Source organism: Coregonus clupeaformis, unplaced genomic scaffold (assembly GCF_020615455.1).
Source record: "Coregonus clupeaformis isolate EN_2021a unplaced genomic scaffold, ASM2061545v1 scaf2337, whole genome shotgun sequence".
Classification (NCBI taxonomy): Eukaryota; Metazoa; Chordata; class Actinopteri; order Salmoniformes; family Salmonidae; genus Coregonus; species Coregonus clupeaformis.
This window is the reverse complement of record NW_025535791.1, coordinates 62,501-81,258: the sequence shown is the minus strand read 5'-3', so window position 1 is coordinate 81,258 and position 18,758 is coordinate 62,501. Positions and strand designations below refer to the sequence as shown.

The following is an 18,758-nucleotide window of genomic DNA, read 5'->3' as shown; positions in this document are numbered from 1 at the left end:
GTGTGTGTGTGTGCTTCAGGTTTCTGAGTGTGTGTGTGCTTCAGGTTTCTGAGTGTGTGTGCTTTCAGGTTTCTGAGTGTGTGTGTTTCAAGTTTCTGAGTGTGTGTGTTTCAGGTTTCTGAGTGTGTGTGTGTGCTTCAGGTTTCTGAGTGTGTGTGTTTCAGGTTTCTGAGTGTGTGTGTTTCAGGTTTCTGAGTGTGTTTTGTGTGTGTGTGCTTCAGGTTTCTGAGTGTGTGTGTTTCAGGTTTCTGAGTGTGTGTGCTTCAGGTTTCTGAGTGTGTGTGTTTTCGGGATTCTGAGTGTGTGTGCTTCAGGTTTCTGAGTGTGTGTGTTTCAGGTTTCTGAGTGTGTGTGTTTCAGGTTTCTGAGTGTGTGTGTTTCAGGTTTCTGAGTGTGTGTGTGTGTTTCAGATTTCTGAGTGTGTGTGTGTGTGTGTGTTTCAGTATCTGATTGTGTGTTTCAGGTTTCTGAGTGTGTGTGTTTTCAGGTTTCTGAGTGTGTGTGTTTGTGTGTTTCAGGTTTCTGAGTGTGTGTGTTTCAGGTTTCTGAGTGTGTGTGCTTCAGGTTTCTGAGTGTGTGTGTTTCAGGTTTCTGAGTTTGTGTGTTTCAGGTTTCTGAGTGTGTGTGTGTGTGTTTCAGGTTTCTGAGTGTGTGTGTGTGTGCTTCAGGTTTCTGAGTGTGTGTGCTTCAGGTTTCTGAGTGTGTGTGTGTGTGTTTCAGGTTTCTGAGTGTGTGTTTTCAGGTTTCTGAGTGTGTGTGTGTGTGCTTCCAGGTTTCTGAGTGTGTGTGCTTCAGGTTTCTGAGTGTGTGTGTGTGTGCTTCCAGGTTTCTGAGTGTGTGTGCTTCAGGTTTCTGAGTGTGTGTGTTTCAGGTTTCTGAGTGTGTGTGTGTGTGCTTCAGGTTTCTGAGTGTGTGTGTTTCAGGTTTCTGAGTGTGTGTGCTTCGGTTTCTGAGTGTGTGTGTTTCAGGTTTCTGAGTGTGTGTGTTTCAGGTTTCTGAGTGTGTGTGTGTGTGCTTCAGGTTTCTGAGTGTGTGTGTTTCAGGTTTCTGAGTGTGTGTGTTTCGGTTTCTGAGTGTGTGTGTGTGTGCTTCAGGTTTCTGAGTGTGTGTGCTTCAGGTTTCTGAGTGTGTGTGTTTCAGGTTTCTGAGTGTGTGTGTGTGTGCTTCAGGTTTCTGAGTGTGTGTGTTTTCAGGTTTCTGAGTGTGTGTGCTTCAGGTTTCTGAGTGTGTGTGTTTCAGTTTCTGAGTGTGTGTGTGTGTTTCAGATTTCTGAGTGTGTGTGTGTGTGTGTTTCAGGTATCTGAGTGTGTGTGTTTCAGGTTTCTGAGTGTGTGTGTTTCAGGTTTCTGAGTGTGTGTGTTTCAGGTTTCTGAGTGTGTGTGTTTCAGGTTTCTGAGTGTGTGTGTGTGTGTTTCAGGTTTCTGAGTGTGTGTGCTTCAGGTTTCTGAGTGTGTGTGCTTCAGGTTTCTGAGTGTGTGTGTTTCAGGTTTCTGAGTTTGTGTGTTTCAGGTTTCTGAGTGTGTGTGTTTCAGGTTTCTGAGTGTGTGTGTGTTTGTGTGTTTTGTGGTTCTACAGTTGGAGGAACCTGATGTACTACACAGAGAACAATCACAACAAAGTGGTTCTGCGGGATTTCTACCTGTCCAAGTTTGAGAACGGTTCCATCACAGAACCCTGTGGAACACCGGAGTACCTGGGTAGGGTGCTTCTCTCGCCCCCCTCTCTCTGCTCTCCCCCTCTCTCTGCTCTCCCCATCTCTACTCCCCTCCTCTCTCTGGTCTCCCTCCTCTCTCTGCTCTCCCCCTCTCTCTACTCTCCCCCTCTCTCTGGTCTCCCTCCTCTCTCTACTCTCCCCCTCTCTTGCTCTCCCCCTCTGCTCTCCTCCCCCCTCTCTGCTCTCCCTCCTCTCTCTGCTCTCCCCCCTCTCTCTGCTCTCCCCCTCTCTCTGCTCTCCCCCTCTCTCTCCTCCTCCCCTCTCTCCACCTCTCTCGTCCTCTCTCCATCTCCCTCTTGTCAATCTCACGCCTCTCCCTCTCCTCCATCTCTCTCCATCTCCTCCTCTCTCCATCTCTCTCTCTCCCCCTCTTCCCTTTGTCTCCTTGCCTTCGGTCCGTTCATCAGGTCTTTGAGATCTGTCAGGGCTACATGCTGTACTCAGCCTCCTCCCTCCTCCTCCTCCTCTCCCTCCTCCTCTCCTCATCCTCCTCCCTCTCCCTCCTCCTCTCCTCCTCCTCCTCCTCCTCCTCTCCTCCTCTCCTCTCCTCTCTCCCTCTCTCTCTCCTCTCCTCTCTCTCCTCTCCTCTCCTCTCCTCTCCTCTCCTCTCCTCTCCTCTCCTCTCCCTCTCCTCTCCTCTCCTCTCCTCTCCTCCTCCTCTCATCCTCCTCTCCTCCTCCTCTCCTCCTCCTCTCCTCCTCCTTTATCTACAGTAAAGGGCAGCTCAGTCATTCACACCAGGGAGTAATTACATAAAAATTAAACAGATAAATAAGGAGAGATGGAGCGAGGGATGGAGGGAGGGAAATAAATGAACTGGACTGAAATAAGGGATGGGTAAGAGGAAATAAAAGACAGGACAGATGGATGTCACAATTCGGGTTAGAACTCCGGTCTCAGAAGTGTAGAGCTGGGGGTACTACCCCTTAGCCACAGAGGAGATGTTGTAGGACCCAAATGAAACACCCAAGGCAATACTCCAGGCAAGTAGATTTAATGTTCACAAAACAGGAGGCAAAACAAAACAACTCCACGAGGGAGAAAAACAAACTAAAGATAACTTCAAAAACTTACTAGGACAGACACGGTGAGACAAAGCAGGAGACACACAGTCAGGACGCAATAACCAAGTGACAAACAAGGGGAAAAACACAGCTAAAATACACAAGGGGAAACAAGGCACAGGTGACCTGGATAAGCTAATTAGGACATGAGGAAGAACTAAGGCAAAGGGGGAACACAGCTGACCTCTAGAGGCCAGGAGACAAACAGGGGAAGCAGGAAGCTGACAGGACCCCCTCCTCTAGGAACGACTCCTGACGTTCCTTCCAGAACACCCTGGCCCCAGGGTGCGAAAATCTCGGATCAACCCTGGGTCCAGGGATGTCCCTGGCTGGAACCCAGGAGCGCTCCTCTGGCCCGTAGCCCTCCCAGTCCACCAGATACTGCAGAGAGTTCTGGACCCTCCGGGAGTCCAGTATCCGGCGGACTGTGTAGGCTGGCTGGCCGTCTATGATCCTGGGAGGTGGCGGGGGTCTGTGTGGGGGGCAAAAGGAGAAGACAAGACAGGTTTAAGGAGTGAAACATGAAAAGTGGGGTTAACTCTAAGGGAGCGAGGCAGAACTAAACGATACGAAACAGGGTTAACCTTTCTAGCAATGCGGAAAGGGCCGATGTATCTCTGGGAAAGCTTCTTGGATTCGACCCGAGGGGCAAGTTCTTAGTGGCCAACCAAACTCTCTGACCAGCTCGGAAACTAGGGCCGTCCGGGCGGTGGCGATTAGCCTGACTTTGGTATCTCTGGGAGGTCCGAAGGTACACCTGGCCTTCTTCCAGGTCCGCCTACAGCGTTGGAACAAAGCGCTGGGCCGAGGGAACACCAACTTGCGCCTCTTCCTCTGGAAATAATGGAGGGTTGTAACCGAACTGGCATTCGAAGGGGGACAATCCGGTGGCTGAGGACTGGAGAGTGTTGTGGGCATATTCAGCCCAAATGATATAGGTGGCCCAAGACGTGGGATTACTGGCCGCCATACACCGCAGGGTGGTCTCCAGATCCTGATTAATCCGTTCCGTTTGGCCATTAGACTCTGGATGGAATCCTGACGATAGGCTGGCTGTGGCCCCAATAAGCCTGCAGAAGGCCCCCAAAACCGGGACGAGAATTGGGGACCTCGGTCAGAGACCACGTCCAGGGGAATGCCAAATATCCGGAAGACATGGTTCATGAGGAGCTCAGCAGTCTCCTTAGCCGAGGGCAGTTTGGGCAGGGGAATAAACCGGGCAGCCTTAGAGAAACGGTCATACCACCACAAGGATGACGGTGTTGCCCTGGGATAGAGAAGTCCCGTAACAAAGTCCAGAGAAAGGTGTGACCATGGCCTTCGAGGAACAGGTAAGGGATGGAGCAGTCCCTGGGGTCGCTGGCGTGTCGACTTTCCCTGGTTGCACACAGGGCAGGCCTCAACATAGACCTGCACGTCCTTCTTGATGGACGGCCACCAAAACCGCCGTCGGAGGAACTCCAGTGTGCGAGCACTGCCAGGATGGCATGTCAAGGGCGACTCATGACCCCCACTGCAAGACGCGGGCCCGAACCGAGAGAGGAACGTACAGGCGACCGGGCAGGACCACCGCCTGGATCGGGCTCATGGGCAAGAGCTTCTGCACCCCCTCTTTCTAGTTCCCACTGAAGAGGTGCGACGATCCTAGACCTCGGAATAATCGATGCCAAGGGCTTCTCTTGTACCTCGGGAGAATAGACTCGAGACAGAGCATCCGGCTTGACGTTCTTGGTGCCAGGTCGGTAAGTCAGGAGGAACTGGAATCGATTAAAGAAAAGGGACCATCGTGCTTGCCGAGGGTTCATCCGCTTAGCCTGTTGGAGATATTCCAGGTTCTTGTGGTCTGTGAGAACCTGGAAAGGGTGCTGAGCCCCCTCAAGCCAATGGCGCCACTCTTCCAAGGCCAGTTTTACCGCAAGCAACTCTAGATCCCCCACGTGGTAGTTGCGCTCGGCCTCAGACAGGCGGCGAGACATGAAGGCACAAGGGGGTGTAATCTCCCATCCGCACCCCTCTGTGACAGGACGGCTCCCACCCCCACCTCTGAGGCGTCCACCTCCACCACGAAAGGCTCTCTGGGTCAGGGGTCACCAGAATCGGAGCAGAAGTGAAGCGGCGCTGAGATCCTCGAAGGCCCCTGCTGCTTCCGGACCCCCAGTGAATCTTGGTCCCTCCTCCCTTGGTAAGCGTCGTCAAGGGGGCTACCACCGAGCTGAAATTCTTGATGAACTTCCGATAGAAGTTAGAAAAGCCAATGAACCGTTGAACCTCCTTGACCGTGGCAGGTGTGGGCCAATCGTGGACCGCCTTGACCTTCTTGGGATCCATCTCTAGGTGCCCGGGGAGTGACAATAAACCCGAGAAACTGAGTCTGAGAAACATGAAATTCACACTTCTCAGGCTTAACGTAGAGGTGATTGTCAAGGAGCCTCTGGAGAACCCGGCTAACATGCCCCTCATGTTCCTTCAGTGACCTCGAGAAGATGAGGATATCGTCCCAGGTACACGAAGACGAACAGATTAAGCATATCCCGGAGAACATCATTAATCAGGGCTTGGAATACTGCTGGGGGCATTGGTGAGCCCGAACGGCATCACCCGATATTCATAGTGTCCCGTGGGCGTAGTTGAACGCCGTCTTCCATTCGTCTCCTGGCCGGATCCGCACGAGATGGTAAGCATTGCGGAGATCCAGCTTAGTAAAAATGGAAGCCCCTTGAAGCAGCTCAAAAGCAGTGGCCATGAGAGGAAGAGGGTATCGATTCCGAACCGTGATCTTGTTGAGTCCCCGGTAATCAATACAAGGCCTCAGACCCCCGTCTTTCTTTTCAACAAAAGAAGCCCGCCCCAGCCGGGAAGTAGAGGCATAGATGAGGCCGGCTGCCAAGGACTCCTTAATGTAGGTGTCCATAGCTGCGTGCTCGGGGAGGACAAGGAAAAGATCCGACCTCTAGGAGGGCAGCACCCAGGGAGTAGATCAATGGCACAGTCATAAGTGCGATGAGGCGGTAAGGCAGTAGCCCGGGCCTTGCTGAACACTGCCTTGAACCGATGGTAAACACTGGGGACTCGGGAGACGTCAACAGACTCTTGAAACTGGGTACTAGGGGCTGAGGAACTCTGAAGCATGCAGGTGAGTTGGCAAGTGGGACCCCAGCTAAGAATGGTGCCAGTAGGCCAGTCGATCTGGGGATTATGTCTGCATAGCCAAGGGTGACCCAGGATAATAGGATACTCGGGAGAGTCAATGAGATAGAAGGTCTCCTCCTGCTGGTGTTGAGAGATGGTAAGTCGCAGGGACTGAGTCGCCTCAGTAACTTTTCCTGGTTCCAGAGGTCTGCCATCTAAGGCTGTAACTGCCTGGGGTTGAGGAAGTAGTTGGGTAGGGATCTTAAGTTCCTTAGCCAAGGTTACATCCATAAAATCACCTGCGGCACCGGAATCGATCATAGCCTGGACCCGATGCTGGTGGCCCTCCCAGGACAGAGTGGCTGGAATAGCTAGGACCGCGTTAGTAGGAGGAGCTCTAATTTTCCCCATCACAACCCTCCTGTAGCTGGGCGGGGACAGGCGTTTCCAGCTCGGGGGCAAGTGGAGCGGAAGTGGCCGGCAACCCCGCAGTAGAGGCACCGACGCTCCCTCATGCGACGTTCCCTTTCGTTGGAAGAAAGCCTGGAACGGCCTAACTGCATGCTCTCCGGGGAATCCTGGGGCAGTTCAGGAGCCGGGGCAGCTCTGAATGACGGAGTCCAAACAGGAGAAACAGAGCTGCTCAGAGGAACTTGGGACTGAGACACCTGACGGCGAGCCGTTCTCCGCTCTCTTAGACGATTGTCCAGGCGGATGGCCAAGGCTATGAGGGACTCTCGAGATCTTCAGCTGGTTCACGGGTGGCTAACTCATCTTGAAGGGGGCTCAGATAACCCTCCCTGAAAGCAGACCCTCAGCGCTTCATCATTCCATCCGCTCCTTGCTGCCATGGTTCGGGAACTCAATGGCAAAATCTGCCGTGCTTTCGGGGGCCCTGACGGAGAGACAGTAGGCGCTTGGGAAGCCTCCCGCCCACTGACAGGATGATCGAACACCCGCTTGAACTCTTCTACAAATGCAGCGTGGGAGTCACAACAGGCCTCCTGGGACTGCCACACCGCAGAGGCCCAGGCGAGCGCCTTGTCTGAAAGAAGGGTAATGAGGTAGGCAATCTTGGAACGGTCTGTGGGAAAACTTGAGGGTTGGAGCTCGAAGGTGAGGGAGCATTGGGTGAGGAAACCCTGGCAAGAGCTTGGATCCCCAGAAAAGGGCTTGGGAGGTGGTAGTCGGGGCTCCGCCAACCGAGAAGGCCTGTCGTCACTGGGAGGTGACCGGGGGAAGGGGGGAGGACCAAGGAGGCGTTCAAAGAGCTGGTGAAGGGAACTCATCATTTCGGCCAGGAGTTGAGAATGTCTAGCCATCAGCTCCTCTTGTCGGCTGAGAACGGCTTCATGGCGCTGGAAAGAAGCCTCATGTCGAATGATCACCGCCAACAGGTCCTGGGAACTGAGTGTTTCTGGGTCCATGATTGACTTGGTTATTCTGTCACAATTCGGGTTAGAACTCCGGTCTCAGAAGTGTAGAGCTGGGGGGTACTACCCCTTAGCCACAGAGGAGATGTTGTAGGACCCAAATGAAACACCCAAGGCAATACTCCAGGCAAGTAGATTTAATGTTCACAAAACAGGAGGCAAAACAAAACAACTCCACGAGGGGAGAAAAACAAACTAAAGATAACTTCAAAAACTTACTAGGACAGACACGGTGAGACAAAGCAGGAGACACACAGTCAGGACGCAATAACCAAGTGACAAACAAGGGGAAAACACACAGCTAAAATACACAAGGGGAAACAAGGCACAGGTGACCTGGATAAGCTAATTAGGACACATGAGGAAGAACTAAGGCAAAGGGGAACACAGCTGACCTCTAGAGGCCAGGAGACAAACAGGGGAAGCAGGAAGCTGACAATGGAGGAGAGAGTGAGGCAAGGCAGAGCAATAAGAGATAAGGGGATGGAGAAGGAGGAAGGAGGATGGAGGAGAGAGTGAGGCAAGGCAGAGCAATGAGAGATAAGGGGATGGAAAAGGAGGAAGCAGATGGAGGAGAGAGTGAGGCAAGGCAGAGCAATGAGAGATAAGGGGATGGAGAAGGAGGAAGCAGATGGAGGAGAGAGTGAGGCAAGGCAGAGCAATGAGAGATAAGGGGATGGAAAAGGAGGAAGGAGGATGCAGACTGATTCAGACTGATTCATCTAGCTGATGATTAATGAAGCAAGTTTACTGTCATCTCTCAGTCTTTCGGCCCTCACTATCACCCCTTAACCTTCTCTCTCTCCCCCCTCAGCTTTCCATCTCCCTCTCCTTAACCTTCTCTCCCCCCTTAACCTTCTCTCTCTCCCCCCTCAACTTTCCATCTCCCTCTCCTTAACCTTCTCTCCCCCCTTAACCTTCTCTCCCCCCTTAACCTTCTCTCTCTCCCCCCTCAACTTTCCATCTCCCTCTCCTTAACCTTCTGTCACGGTTCAGACAGACGACAAGAGGACCACAATTGCGTCACACCAGAAAGTTTATTAAAACTTAAGGGAAAAGGGAAGTAGGGAGTGAGTGAAGGCTCCAGGGGTTATCCCGTCCAATGTGCTGGGTCTGTGCCCCCCCCCAGTGGCAGCGATGCGTCCGATGACGCCGGTGGTTGGTGGTCCAGAAGTCCTGGGGGGAGGAAACACAGACACAACGGGGCGGATGAAACAAGGCAGAAGTACAGTTCAAGGGAAATCCAAATACGTTGTAGCAAGGCAGAAGGCTGGTCAGAGTTACCGGGGTCGAAGAGTAGTCAGGAGTCGTAATGGCAGAGAGCAGGTCTGGTTTTCCTGGGGCAGAAGAGTATCCAAGAATCAGGCAGGTCCGGGGTCACAAAACAAGGGTGAGCCAGAAGCGCGAGCACACAGGTTCCGGGTGTGAGCTTTGCAGACGATCTGACAAAGGAGAGCTGAAAGACGGGACTTTAAATACTGGGAGAGGTTAGTGGGTAATGCAGCGCAGCTGGCAGAGTAATTAGAGCCGAGCAGAGCAGGGACAGGTGGAGCTCGTTAGGCTGAGTAGAGAGAGAGAGATGAGCAGAGTGGAAGATAGTGGAAACACATTAAGGTGGTAACCCGGTGGAGTGAGAGGGCTCATGACAGAACCCCCCAAGGGACGGCCCCCAGAAGTCCCAAGAGCAACACCACGCCGGGCGGAGGAGGGGAGCCGGAGGAGGGCTAGAACTCCTCCGAACGGTCCGAGCGAACGCCCTCATCCTCGGAGGAAGCCGGAGGGCCGTGGTCGGGAGATGGGACAGGTCCCGAGACAGGATCAGGCACAGGACAGGAAGCCGAGCGGGCAGGACGGTTAGGGATCCCTCTGGGGCGGCCCCTACGGATTGCAGGTTGATCAGGATGCCGTTGGTGGAAGGCGGTGATGAGAGTCCTATCCACAATCCGACTAGCTGGCACCCAGGTCCTCTCCTCAGGTCCATAGCCCTCCCAGTCAATGAGGTACTGGAGACCCCTACCCCTCCGTCTGGACCGAAGCAGGCGGCGGACGGTGTAAACCAGACCACCATCGACGAGCCGTGGAGGAGGAGGACAAGGCGCAGCAGGGACCAGCGGACTCTCATGAATGGGCTTAATCTTAGACACATGGAAAGTGGGGTGCACCCTCATGGAATTAGGCAGTTGGAGCCGGACAGCAGTTGGGCTAATCACTCTTATGATAGGGAATGGGCCAATGAACCGAGGTGCCAACTTCTGCGACTCCACCCTGAGTGGCAGGTTCCTTGACGACAACCACACCCCTTTGACCAACATGGTAGGTGGGAGCAGGGATTCTCCGACGGTTGGCCCCGGTAGTGTAGCTGGCAACGGATCTGAGAAGTGTGGCTCGGGCCTGTGACCAGGTGCGGCGACATCGACGGGCAAACGCAAGTGCAGATGGGCAAGTAACCTCCCCTTCCTGACTGGCAAATAGAGGAGGCTGGTATCCATAAACACATTGGAAAGGGGACATACCGATGGCAGAGCAGGTCAGAGAATTGTGTGCGTACTCCACCCATGTCAATTGCTGCGACCAGGAGTGGGGGTTGCGTGAAGTCATGCATCGCAGTGCCTTCTCGAGCTCCTGATTTGCCCGCTCTGACTGCCCATTGGATTGGGGATGGAATCCGAAGTCAGACTGACTGTGGCTCCCAGCAGGTGACAGAACTCCTTCCAAAAAGCGGAGGAGAATTGTGGACCACGGTCAGAAACTACATCCTTTGGCAGTCCGTGGATCCGGAAGACGTGTTCCAGGACCACCTGGGCGGTCTCCTTGGCGGTTGGGAGCTTGGGGAGGGGAATGAAGTGTGCCATCTTGCTGAATCGGTCAACTATGGTGAGAATGACGGTCTTGCCCCTTGAAGGGGGCAGCCCCGTGACAAAGTCAAGGGCGATGTGAGACCAGGGACGTCTGGGCACAGGCAGGGGCTGCAGCAATCCGGCTGGGGGCTGGCAGGACGACTTGTGTTGGTTGCAGATGGGGCAGGCTTGGACGAATTCCCGTACATCCTTTCTCAGAGCGGGCCACCAGAACCTCTGGGCGAGCAGGTTGTAAGTGCGGGTGGAGCCAGGGTGACAAGCTAGGCGGAGTCATGTCCCCACTGAACGACCTGGGACCTTAGGTTTTCGGGGACAAAAGGCGGTCAGCTGGGCAAGTGCTGGGACCGGGCTGGTTACGGAGAGCTTCCAACACCTGTTCCTCAACAGCCCAGGTCAGAGCTGCTACGATGCAGGGACTTGGCAGAATCGACACAGGATCCTTGGAGGGGTTGTCATCCTTCTGGAATTGACGGGAGAGGGCGTCTGGCTTGGTGTTGCGTGATCCAGGCCGGTATGACAGAGTGAAATTAAACCTGGTGAAGAACAGGGCCCAGCGGGACTGCCTGGAGTTCAACCGTTTGGCCGTGCGGATGTACTCCAAGTTCTTATGATCGGTCCAAACGAGAAATGGAATGGTGGACCCCTCCAGCCAGTGACGCCACTCCTCCAAGGCAAGCTTCACAGCCAGCAGCTCTCGGTTCCCTATGTCGTAATTGCACTCAGAGGGGGACAACCGACGTGAGAAAAAGGCACAGGGATGGAGCTTCCTATCCTCCGCAGCCCACTGAGAAATCACAGCACCAACTCCCACATCCGAGGCGTCCACCTCCACAATGAATTGCCGGTCCACGTCAGGCATCTGGAGGATGGGAGCGGAGGTGAACCTACCTTGAGGGTACTGAAGGCCTTGTCGGCTGCTGGGGTCCAGGTGAAGGGTTGCTTGGTGCTGGTTAGAGCAGTGAGAGGGGCAGCAACGGTACTGTAGTTCCGGATAAACTTTCTATAGAAGTTAGCAAACCCCAGAAACTGTTGCAGCTTCTTTCTGTTCTCCGGAACTGGCCATGACGTGACTGCTGATACTTTGGCAGGATCCATTTGGATACTTCCCTCTGCCACTATGTACCCCAGGAAGGCCACTGTCTTGACGTGAAACTCACATTTCTCTGCCTTGGCATAGAGGGAATTCTCCAGAAGACGATGAAGGACTTGCTGGACATGGCGGGTGTGTTCAGACAGGTTTCTGGAGTAGATTAAGATGTCATCCAGGTAAACGAAGACAAACTTGTTTAACATGTCCCGCAGTACATCATTCACTAGAGCCTGGAACACAGCAGGAGCATTGGTGAGGCCAAAAGGCATAACCAGATACTCGTAGTGGCCTGTTGGTGTATTGAATGCGGTCTTCCATTCATCTCCCTCCCGGATCCGCACTAGGTGGTAAGCGTTTCTGAGATCCAACTTGGTAAAAACAGTGGCTCCCTGGAGCAACTCAAAAGCAGAGGTGAGCAGAGGGAGAGGGTAACGGTTTTTCACTGTGATGTCGTTGAGTCCCCTGTAGTCGATGCAGGGCGAAGAGATCCGTCCCTCTTCCCCACAAAGAAGAAGCCAGCACCAGCCGGAGATGAAGATGAACGGATCAATCCTGTGGACAGAGAGTCATTGATGTAGTCCTCCATGGACCTTCTTTCAGGAGCAGACAACGAAAAAGACGGCCCCTTGGAGGGGCTGTTCCAGGGAGGAGGTCGATGGCACAGTCGTACTGGTCGGTGAGGGGGCAGAGATGTGGCTCTTGCTTTGTTAAACACTTCTCTGAGACCATGGTAGCATTCTGGGACATGGGAGAGGTCAGGGGCGGAGTTAGTAGGTACTGGCCGAGGGGGTAGTGCGGCAGCAAGCAGGCAGGTTCGGTGGCAGTCCTCTCCCCACTCCCTGATCACCCCGGTCACCCAGTCGAGCTGAGGGTTGTGCCGGGCGGAGCCATGGGTAACCCAGGATGAGGGGTTGGCCTGGAGAGGGGAGCAGGTGAAACTGGATAGTCTCTTGATGGTTTCCGGACAGACCCATCAAGACCGGGGCCGTGACATGAGTGACCGATCCGAGTAAGTGTCCGTCCAGTGCCCGGGCAGGAATAGGAGGTGTCAAACGGAGGTTCTCCAGTCCCAGTTGGCGTGCCAGCTTGATGTCCATTATGTTGGCTTCGGCGCCAGAATCCACCAGAGCAGCCAGGGTGTGAGTAGAGTCAGAGAGGCGGAGGTGAACTTGCAGCAAGGGTTTGCGGTCGGAGGACTGGATGGTCATTGAGCTCAACCGGACTCCCCCTATGCCCGGTGAGCTTCGGCTTTAAAGGGCAGGTTACCACACGATGTCCATCACCTCCACAATAGAGGCAGAGGTTTGAGGTGAAGCGGCGCTGGCGCTCTGCAGGAGTGAGAGAGGCTCGCCCAATCTCCATAGGCTCAGACTGATCAAGCTGACTTGGGTGAGTGGCAGTAGCTGACAGGAGCCCAGTCGGATCTCTCCGAATGCCGGTAGTTGGTGGACCTTGGCGCCCCCTCTCACGACGACGGGTCTGTATCCTTCTGTCAATCCGGACAGTCAGTGCGATGGCTTCATCAAGAGTGGAAGGCAGTTCATGGGAGACCAACTCGTCCTTGATATAGTCAGCCAAGCTATGGAAGAACGCGTCCACCAACGATGGTGTGTTCCAAGAACTTCGTCTTGCCAGGGTTCGGAAGTCGATGGAATGGTCTGCGACTGTACGTCTGCCTTGTCGAATACTGAACAGTTCACGAGACGCCTCTGCGGTTGGTGAATCCAGGTCAAACACCTTCAGCATCTCCTCAGCAAACAGGTCGAAGGTTGCACATGCGGGGGTTTGACGTTCGAACTCTGCTGTTCCCCAGAGTCGAGCTCGGCCCGTCAGGTGAGTGATGGCATACCCGACCCTAGCCCCCTCCGTGGCGAAGGTCCTTGGCTGCAAGGAGAACTGAAGTCGGCAGCTAGTCAGGAATGGCCGGACCTGGGTAGAATCGCCGTTGAACCGCTCGGGGTTTCCAATCTTGGGTTCCGGGGCAGCGGCTGAAATGACCGGGGCAGGTAACTCGGAGGCAGGGCTGGTGGGCAGACTGGCTGGGGTAAGGTTGGTGAGGAGTTGGATGATCCTGGCGAGTTGTTGTTGCTGCTGCTGGGACTGCTGCTGGTGCTGCTGGAACTGCTGATGCTGTTGGTGGCCGACCTGAAGCAGAGAGGTGATGTCGCCGCTCATGCGACCTAGCTCTCTCTCAGTGTGTTCCAGGCGTAGCATGGCGGTGGGTTGCTCAGGTTCTTCGGTTTCCATGTCGGGGGAAGTGTGCGCTGAGTCCATGATGGTCAGATCGTACTGTCACGGTTCAGACAGACGACAAGAGGACCACAATTGCGTCACACCAGAAAGTTTATTAAAACTTAAGGGAAAAAGGGAAGTAGGGAGTGAGTGAAGGCTCCAGGGGTTATCCCGTCCAATGTGCTGGGTCTGTGCCCCCCCAGTGGCAGCGATGCGTCCGATGACGCCGGTGGTTGGTGGTCCAGAAGTCCTGGGGGAGGAAACACAGACACAACGGGGCGGATGAAACAAGGCAGAAGTACAGTTCAAGGGAAATCCAAATACGTTGTAGCAAGGCAGAAGGCTGGTCAGAGTTACCGGGGTCGAAGAGTAGTCAGGAGTCGTAATGGCAGAGAGCAGGTCTGGTTTTCCTGGGGCAGAAGAGTATCCAAGAATCAGGCAGGTCCGGGGTCACAAAACAAGGGTGAGCCAGAAGCGCGAGCACACAGGTTCCGGGTGTGAGCTTTGCAGACGATCTGACAAAGGAGAGCTGAAAGACGGGACTTTAAATACTGGGAGAGGTTAGTGGGTAATGCAGCGCAGCTGGCAGAGTAATTAGAGCCGAGCAGAGCAGGGACAGGTGGAGCTCGTTAGGCTGAGTAGAGAGAGAGAGATGAGCAGAGTGGAAGATAGTGGAAACACATTAAGGTGGTAACCCGGTGGAGTGAGAGGGCTCATGACACCTTCTCTCCCCCCTTAACCTTCTCTCCCCCCTTAATCTTCTCTCTCTCCCCCCTCAGCTTTCCATCTCCCTCTCCTTAACCTTCTCTCCCCCTTAACCTTCTCTCTCTCCCCCCTCAGCTTTCCATCTCCCTCTCCTTAACCTTCTCTCCCCCCTTAACCTTCTCTCTCTCCCCCCTCAACTTTCCATCTCCCTCTCCTTAACCTTCTCTCCCCCCTTAACCTTCTCTCCCCCCTTAACCTTCTCTCTCCCCCCCTCAACTTTCCATCTCCCTCTCCTTAACTTTCTCTCTTTCTACCTCACTCTCTCTCTCTCTCTCTGTCAGCTCCAGAGGTTGTGGCCAGACATCGTTACGGTCGACCAGTGGACTGTTGGGCAGTAGGGGTCATCATGTACATACTGTGAGTGTTCATAGACGAGTTATAACATGTATATAACACTATGCTACTGTTATAACATGTATATAACACTATGCTACTGTTATAACATGTATATAACACTATGCTACTGTTATAACATGTATATAACACTATGCTACTGTCCCGAACTCATCTATGACTAGATAACAGTGGTCAGATTTAATTGTTTAATTCATGCATTACCAGCAGTTCCTACATATCTAAATATCTAATCAATAACATCTGTCGCAGCAGCTGGTTTGATTACTAATCTAAAATTTGTATTACTAAAATGTAAAATGTAAACGACTTCTAGGGGGTTGAGGTCTGGTCCTGCGGACATTGGATTACAAACTTTCTCTCTGTAAGTCGCTTTGGATAAAAGCGTCTGCTAAATGGCATATATATATATTATGCTTTAGTCTGTCAGGGAATCCTCCGTTCTACGACGAGACAGAAGAAGAGAACACAGACCTTCACAACCGGATCATCTTCTGTCGTATCGTAGCCGGGGAGTTTGAGTTTGATGCTCCTTACTGGGACTACATCTCTGTTCCAGGTACACAACACACACACACACACACACACACACACACACACACACACACACACACACACACACACACCTGTTCCAGGTACACAACTGAAGAACACGTTACTGTTGCACTTAACTTGTCCTTCTGCACCTGTCTTTTCTAGCTGATTTCCCTGATAGCTGCTTTATTGAGGAAGGTTTATGCCTCCTATGACCGACTGTGGTCTGTGGTCTGTGGTCTGTGGTCTGTGGTCTGTGGTCTGTGGTCTGTGGTATGTGGTCTGTGGTCTGTGGTCTGTGGACTGTGGACTGTGGTCTGTGGTCTGTGGTCTGTGGACTGTGGTCTGTGGTCTGTGGTCTGTGGTTGTCTTAGCTACTCTTGTGACTTTTGGCTCATTTATATTTAAGATAATTTACTGATTAATTATTGGAATAATTAATTGATCTGATTTCTTTGATCAATTTGGTTATCTTATCCAAGTGAATATGAGATCCTATATCAACAATATCTTATCCAAGTGAATATGAGATCCTATATCAACAATATCTTATCCAAGTGAATATGAGATCCTATATCAACTATATATTATCCAAGTGAATATGATATCCTATATCAACAATATCTTATCCAAGTGAATATGAGATCCTGTATCAACAATATCTTATCCAAGTTAATATGAGATCCTATATCAACAATATCTTATCCAAGTGAATATGAGATCCTATATCAACAATATCTTATCCAAGTGAATATGAGATCCTATATCAACAATATCTTATCCAAGTGAATATGAGATCCTATATCAACAATATTCTGAATCAACAGTTTCTATGTTCTCATTCTGAAATGTCAACAAGCTTCGAAACCTCAAGAACCCAATCACAAATGAACTCAGTGCCACAAGTAATTAATTCAAGGTTTTATTTACTAGACTAAATAAATGAGGTAGTTAACAGATACAACATTAAGGCAGAATAAAGCAGGATACAACACAGTTATTCAGGTGAGAATCTCCACAGGTCCCGTGTAGCTCAGTTGGTAGAGCATGGCGCTTGCAACGCCAGGGTTGTGGGTTCGATTCCCACGGGGGGCCAGTATGAAAAATGTACGCACTCACTAACTGTAAGTCGCTCTGGATAAGAGCGTCTGCTAAATGACTGAAATGTGCATACTTAGCTAGTACATTCACCAGACTTTTGACGATGATATGGTCTTATTAATTGAGAGAGAACATGTGACAGGGCTACATCATCCTTCATAACCGTGAAATTATAGAGCACTTTACCAACCAGGAATAGACAATGGTCTAGGCCAGGGTTCTTCAATTCCGGTCCTGGAGGGCCGAAACACTTCTGTTTTTTATTTCTACCTGGTAGTTAATTGCACTCACCTGGTGTCCCTGGTCTGAATTAGCCCCTGATTAGAAGGAGAGGATGAAAAACAGAGGTGTTTCGACCCTCCGGGGACCAGAATTGAAGAACCCTGGTCTAGGATATCAGTTAGCGTCCGAATGTGGACACTCCGAATTAGACCTGCCATCTTACAATTGCTCAATGAATTCCACCATGTCACACACACAACGCCGACTTCATAGGAGATGGATAATGTAACATGGCAAATTACTTCCATGTTGTTGGTGCCACTCGGTGGGATTCCGTCAGGATGGGATGAGTGGTTGGAGGACGGTTGTCCCAGTCTCTCTCTCTCACCAGTGGAGTGGAGGCCAGCAGGTCGGAGTAGGTCACAGCCAAAGGTGCGATACCCACTTCTCTCTCTCTCTCTCAGTCCTCAGTAAAGTCTATTAGAGTTGCTTCCATGCAGTGAATTCTTCCTGTAATCCCAGCCGGGATGGATTGTGAACTCAGTCAGTCAATCTCGAGGGGAAACAGTGTGTTCGCAGGATCCCCTCCGGGATCTTTGCTTCCGTCTGAGTAGGATAGGAAAAAGTCGATCAGTGTTTGGTCTCCAAGGAGATGGGACCATTCGTTCAACTGGCGTGGCCTCGCCTCGAAGAAACTTGATCTCCCCGTCTGTTAGCAAGTAATGTAGTTTGTAGGGCTCTAGTAGACTTGACAGTGTGGCACGGGAAAGCCCCTGTTGATTCACGGGAAAGCCCCGTTGATTCACGGGAAAGCCCCTGTTGATTCACGGGAAAGCCCCGTTGATTCACGGGAAAGCCCCTGTTGATTCACTGGAAAGCCCCTGTTGATTCACGGGAAAGCCCCTGTTGATTCACGGGAAAGCCCTGTTGATTCAGAGAACCCCGCAAATTAATGTTCATATGAGATAAACCTGAGACTTACTCATATAAGTGTTCACAGATTTTCCCACTGCACAAAACACAGTTTCACAATCAATAGGATAAAATACCTGTACCTGTGGGTACCAAACACACCAATCCATACATTATGTTACAGCAAAATACCCATTATACATATTATATGACATTGGAGGATCAGAAGAGAAATGCCACATTATGTTTCAAGTTACAGTATATCAACATGTCACGGGTTTTTCAGTTTAATACAGTGATAAGAAACGTGTTTAATATGTTCTGGTGCTATTGGCGCCATTTTCTCTTTGTTACGAAGAGTGGGAAGAAAAGGATCTTTCTGAAAAAGTCTGACTGGTCATTTCCCCAGTAACCCTGATCACTAGACGGTCTGGTTTCTGTCTGCCCCCCTCGGGGCTGTTCAGAGTCGTAAACGGGTCGTTTATTTGTCTTGTGATAGCTTGAAAGGGGAGGGGGACCTCAATGACAGAACTGTAAATCTTGGCCTGGAATGTGGTTCTCTGGGGATGTCTGTTCTCCACCCCCCTTGTGGGCTCTCGTTACAACACTACTTTAGTTAATGACTGTTAGTACTCTGGATTAGTACTCTGGATTAGTACTCTGGATTAGTACTCTGGATTAGTACTCTGGATTAGTACTCTGGATTAGTACTCTGGATTAGACGAGTGTCTGGATTAATCAGTGGTTCCCAAACTATGGGGCGTTTCCCCCAGGGGGGTCACGAGGGGTCGGCAAGGGGCAATTTCGTCATTGCATACCTTAGATAGCTATTTATAACTTGTCAGAAATGTCCAGATCAACTAGCCCATGTCAGCTAACGTTTTTATAGCTAGGTTTTTTAGCCTATAGATTTTGTTTGAGTCACTCAAATATCACATGAATACACATTAGACATGGCAAAATGTATAGAATTACAAGAAAATTAGCTTTAAAACTGCAAAATCTTCTCTGCACCCCGTGACAAAATGTGTAGAACTGCAGGAAATAAGCTTTAAACCGGCAACATATTCTCTCCGCCAACAAGAGGGGTGTTCCTCCATGCTGGAAGGGGGCCTGAGAACCACTGAAGTAGAGGTCTGTGATAATGTAGAGGTATGTGGTAATGTAGAGGTCTGTGGTAATGTAGAGGTCTGTGGTAATGTAGAGGTCTGTGGTAATGTAGAGGTCTGTGATAATGTAGAGGTATGTGGTAATGTAGAGGTCTGTGGTAATGTAGAGGTCTGTGGTAATGTAGACGTCTGTGGTAATGTAGAGGTCTGTGGTAATGTAGAGGTCTGTGATAATGTAGAG

At 51.5% G+C, this 18,758-nt stretch overlaps 1 protein-coding gene across 1 annotated transcript in view; it reads left to right on the top strand.

The window, feature by feature from the left end:
• Positions 1 to 1,575: 1,575 nt before the first annotated feature.
• LOC121555475 (caM kinase-like vesicle-associated protein) overlaps positions 1,576 to 18,758 on the top strand; it is a gene marked incomplete at its 5' end in the record, with an annotated part of 18,892 nt that continues 1,709 nt past the window's right edge. The window contains 3 exons of the mRNA XM_045219388.1: positions 1,576 to 1,697; positions 14,567 to 14,642; positions 15,062 to 15,198. Of these exons, the coding sequence (XP_045075323.1) occupies positions 1,576 to 1,697; positions 14,567 to 14,642; positions 15,062 to 15,198 (335 nt within the window). The remainder of the gene's footprint in view (positions 1,698 to 14,566; positions 14,643 to 15,061; positions 15,199 to 18,758) is intronic.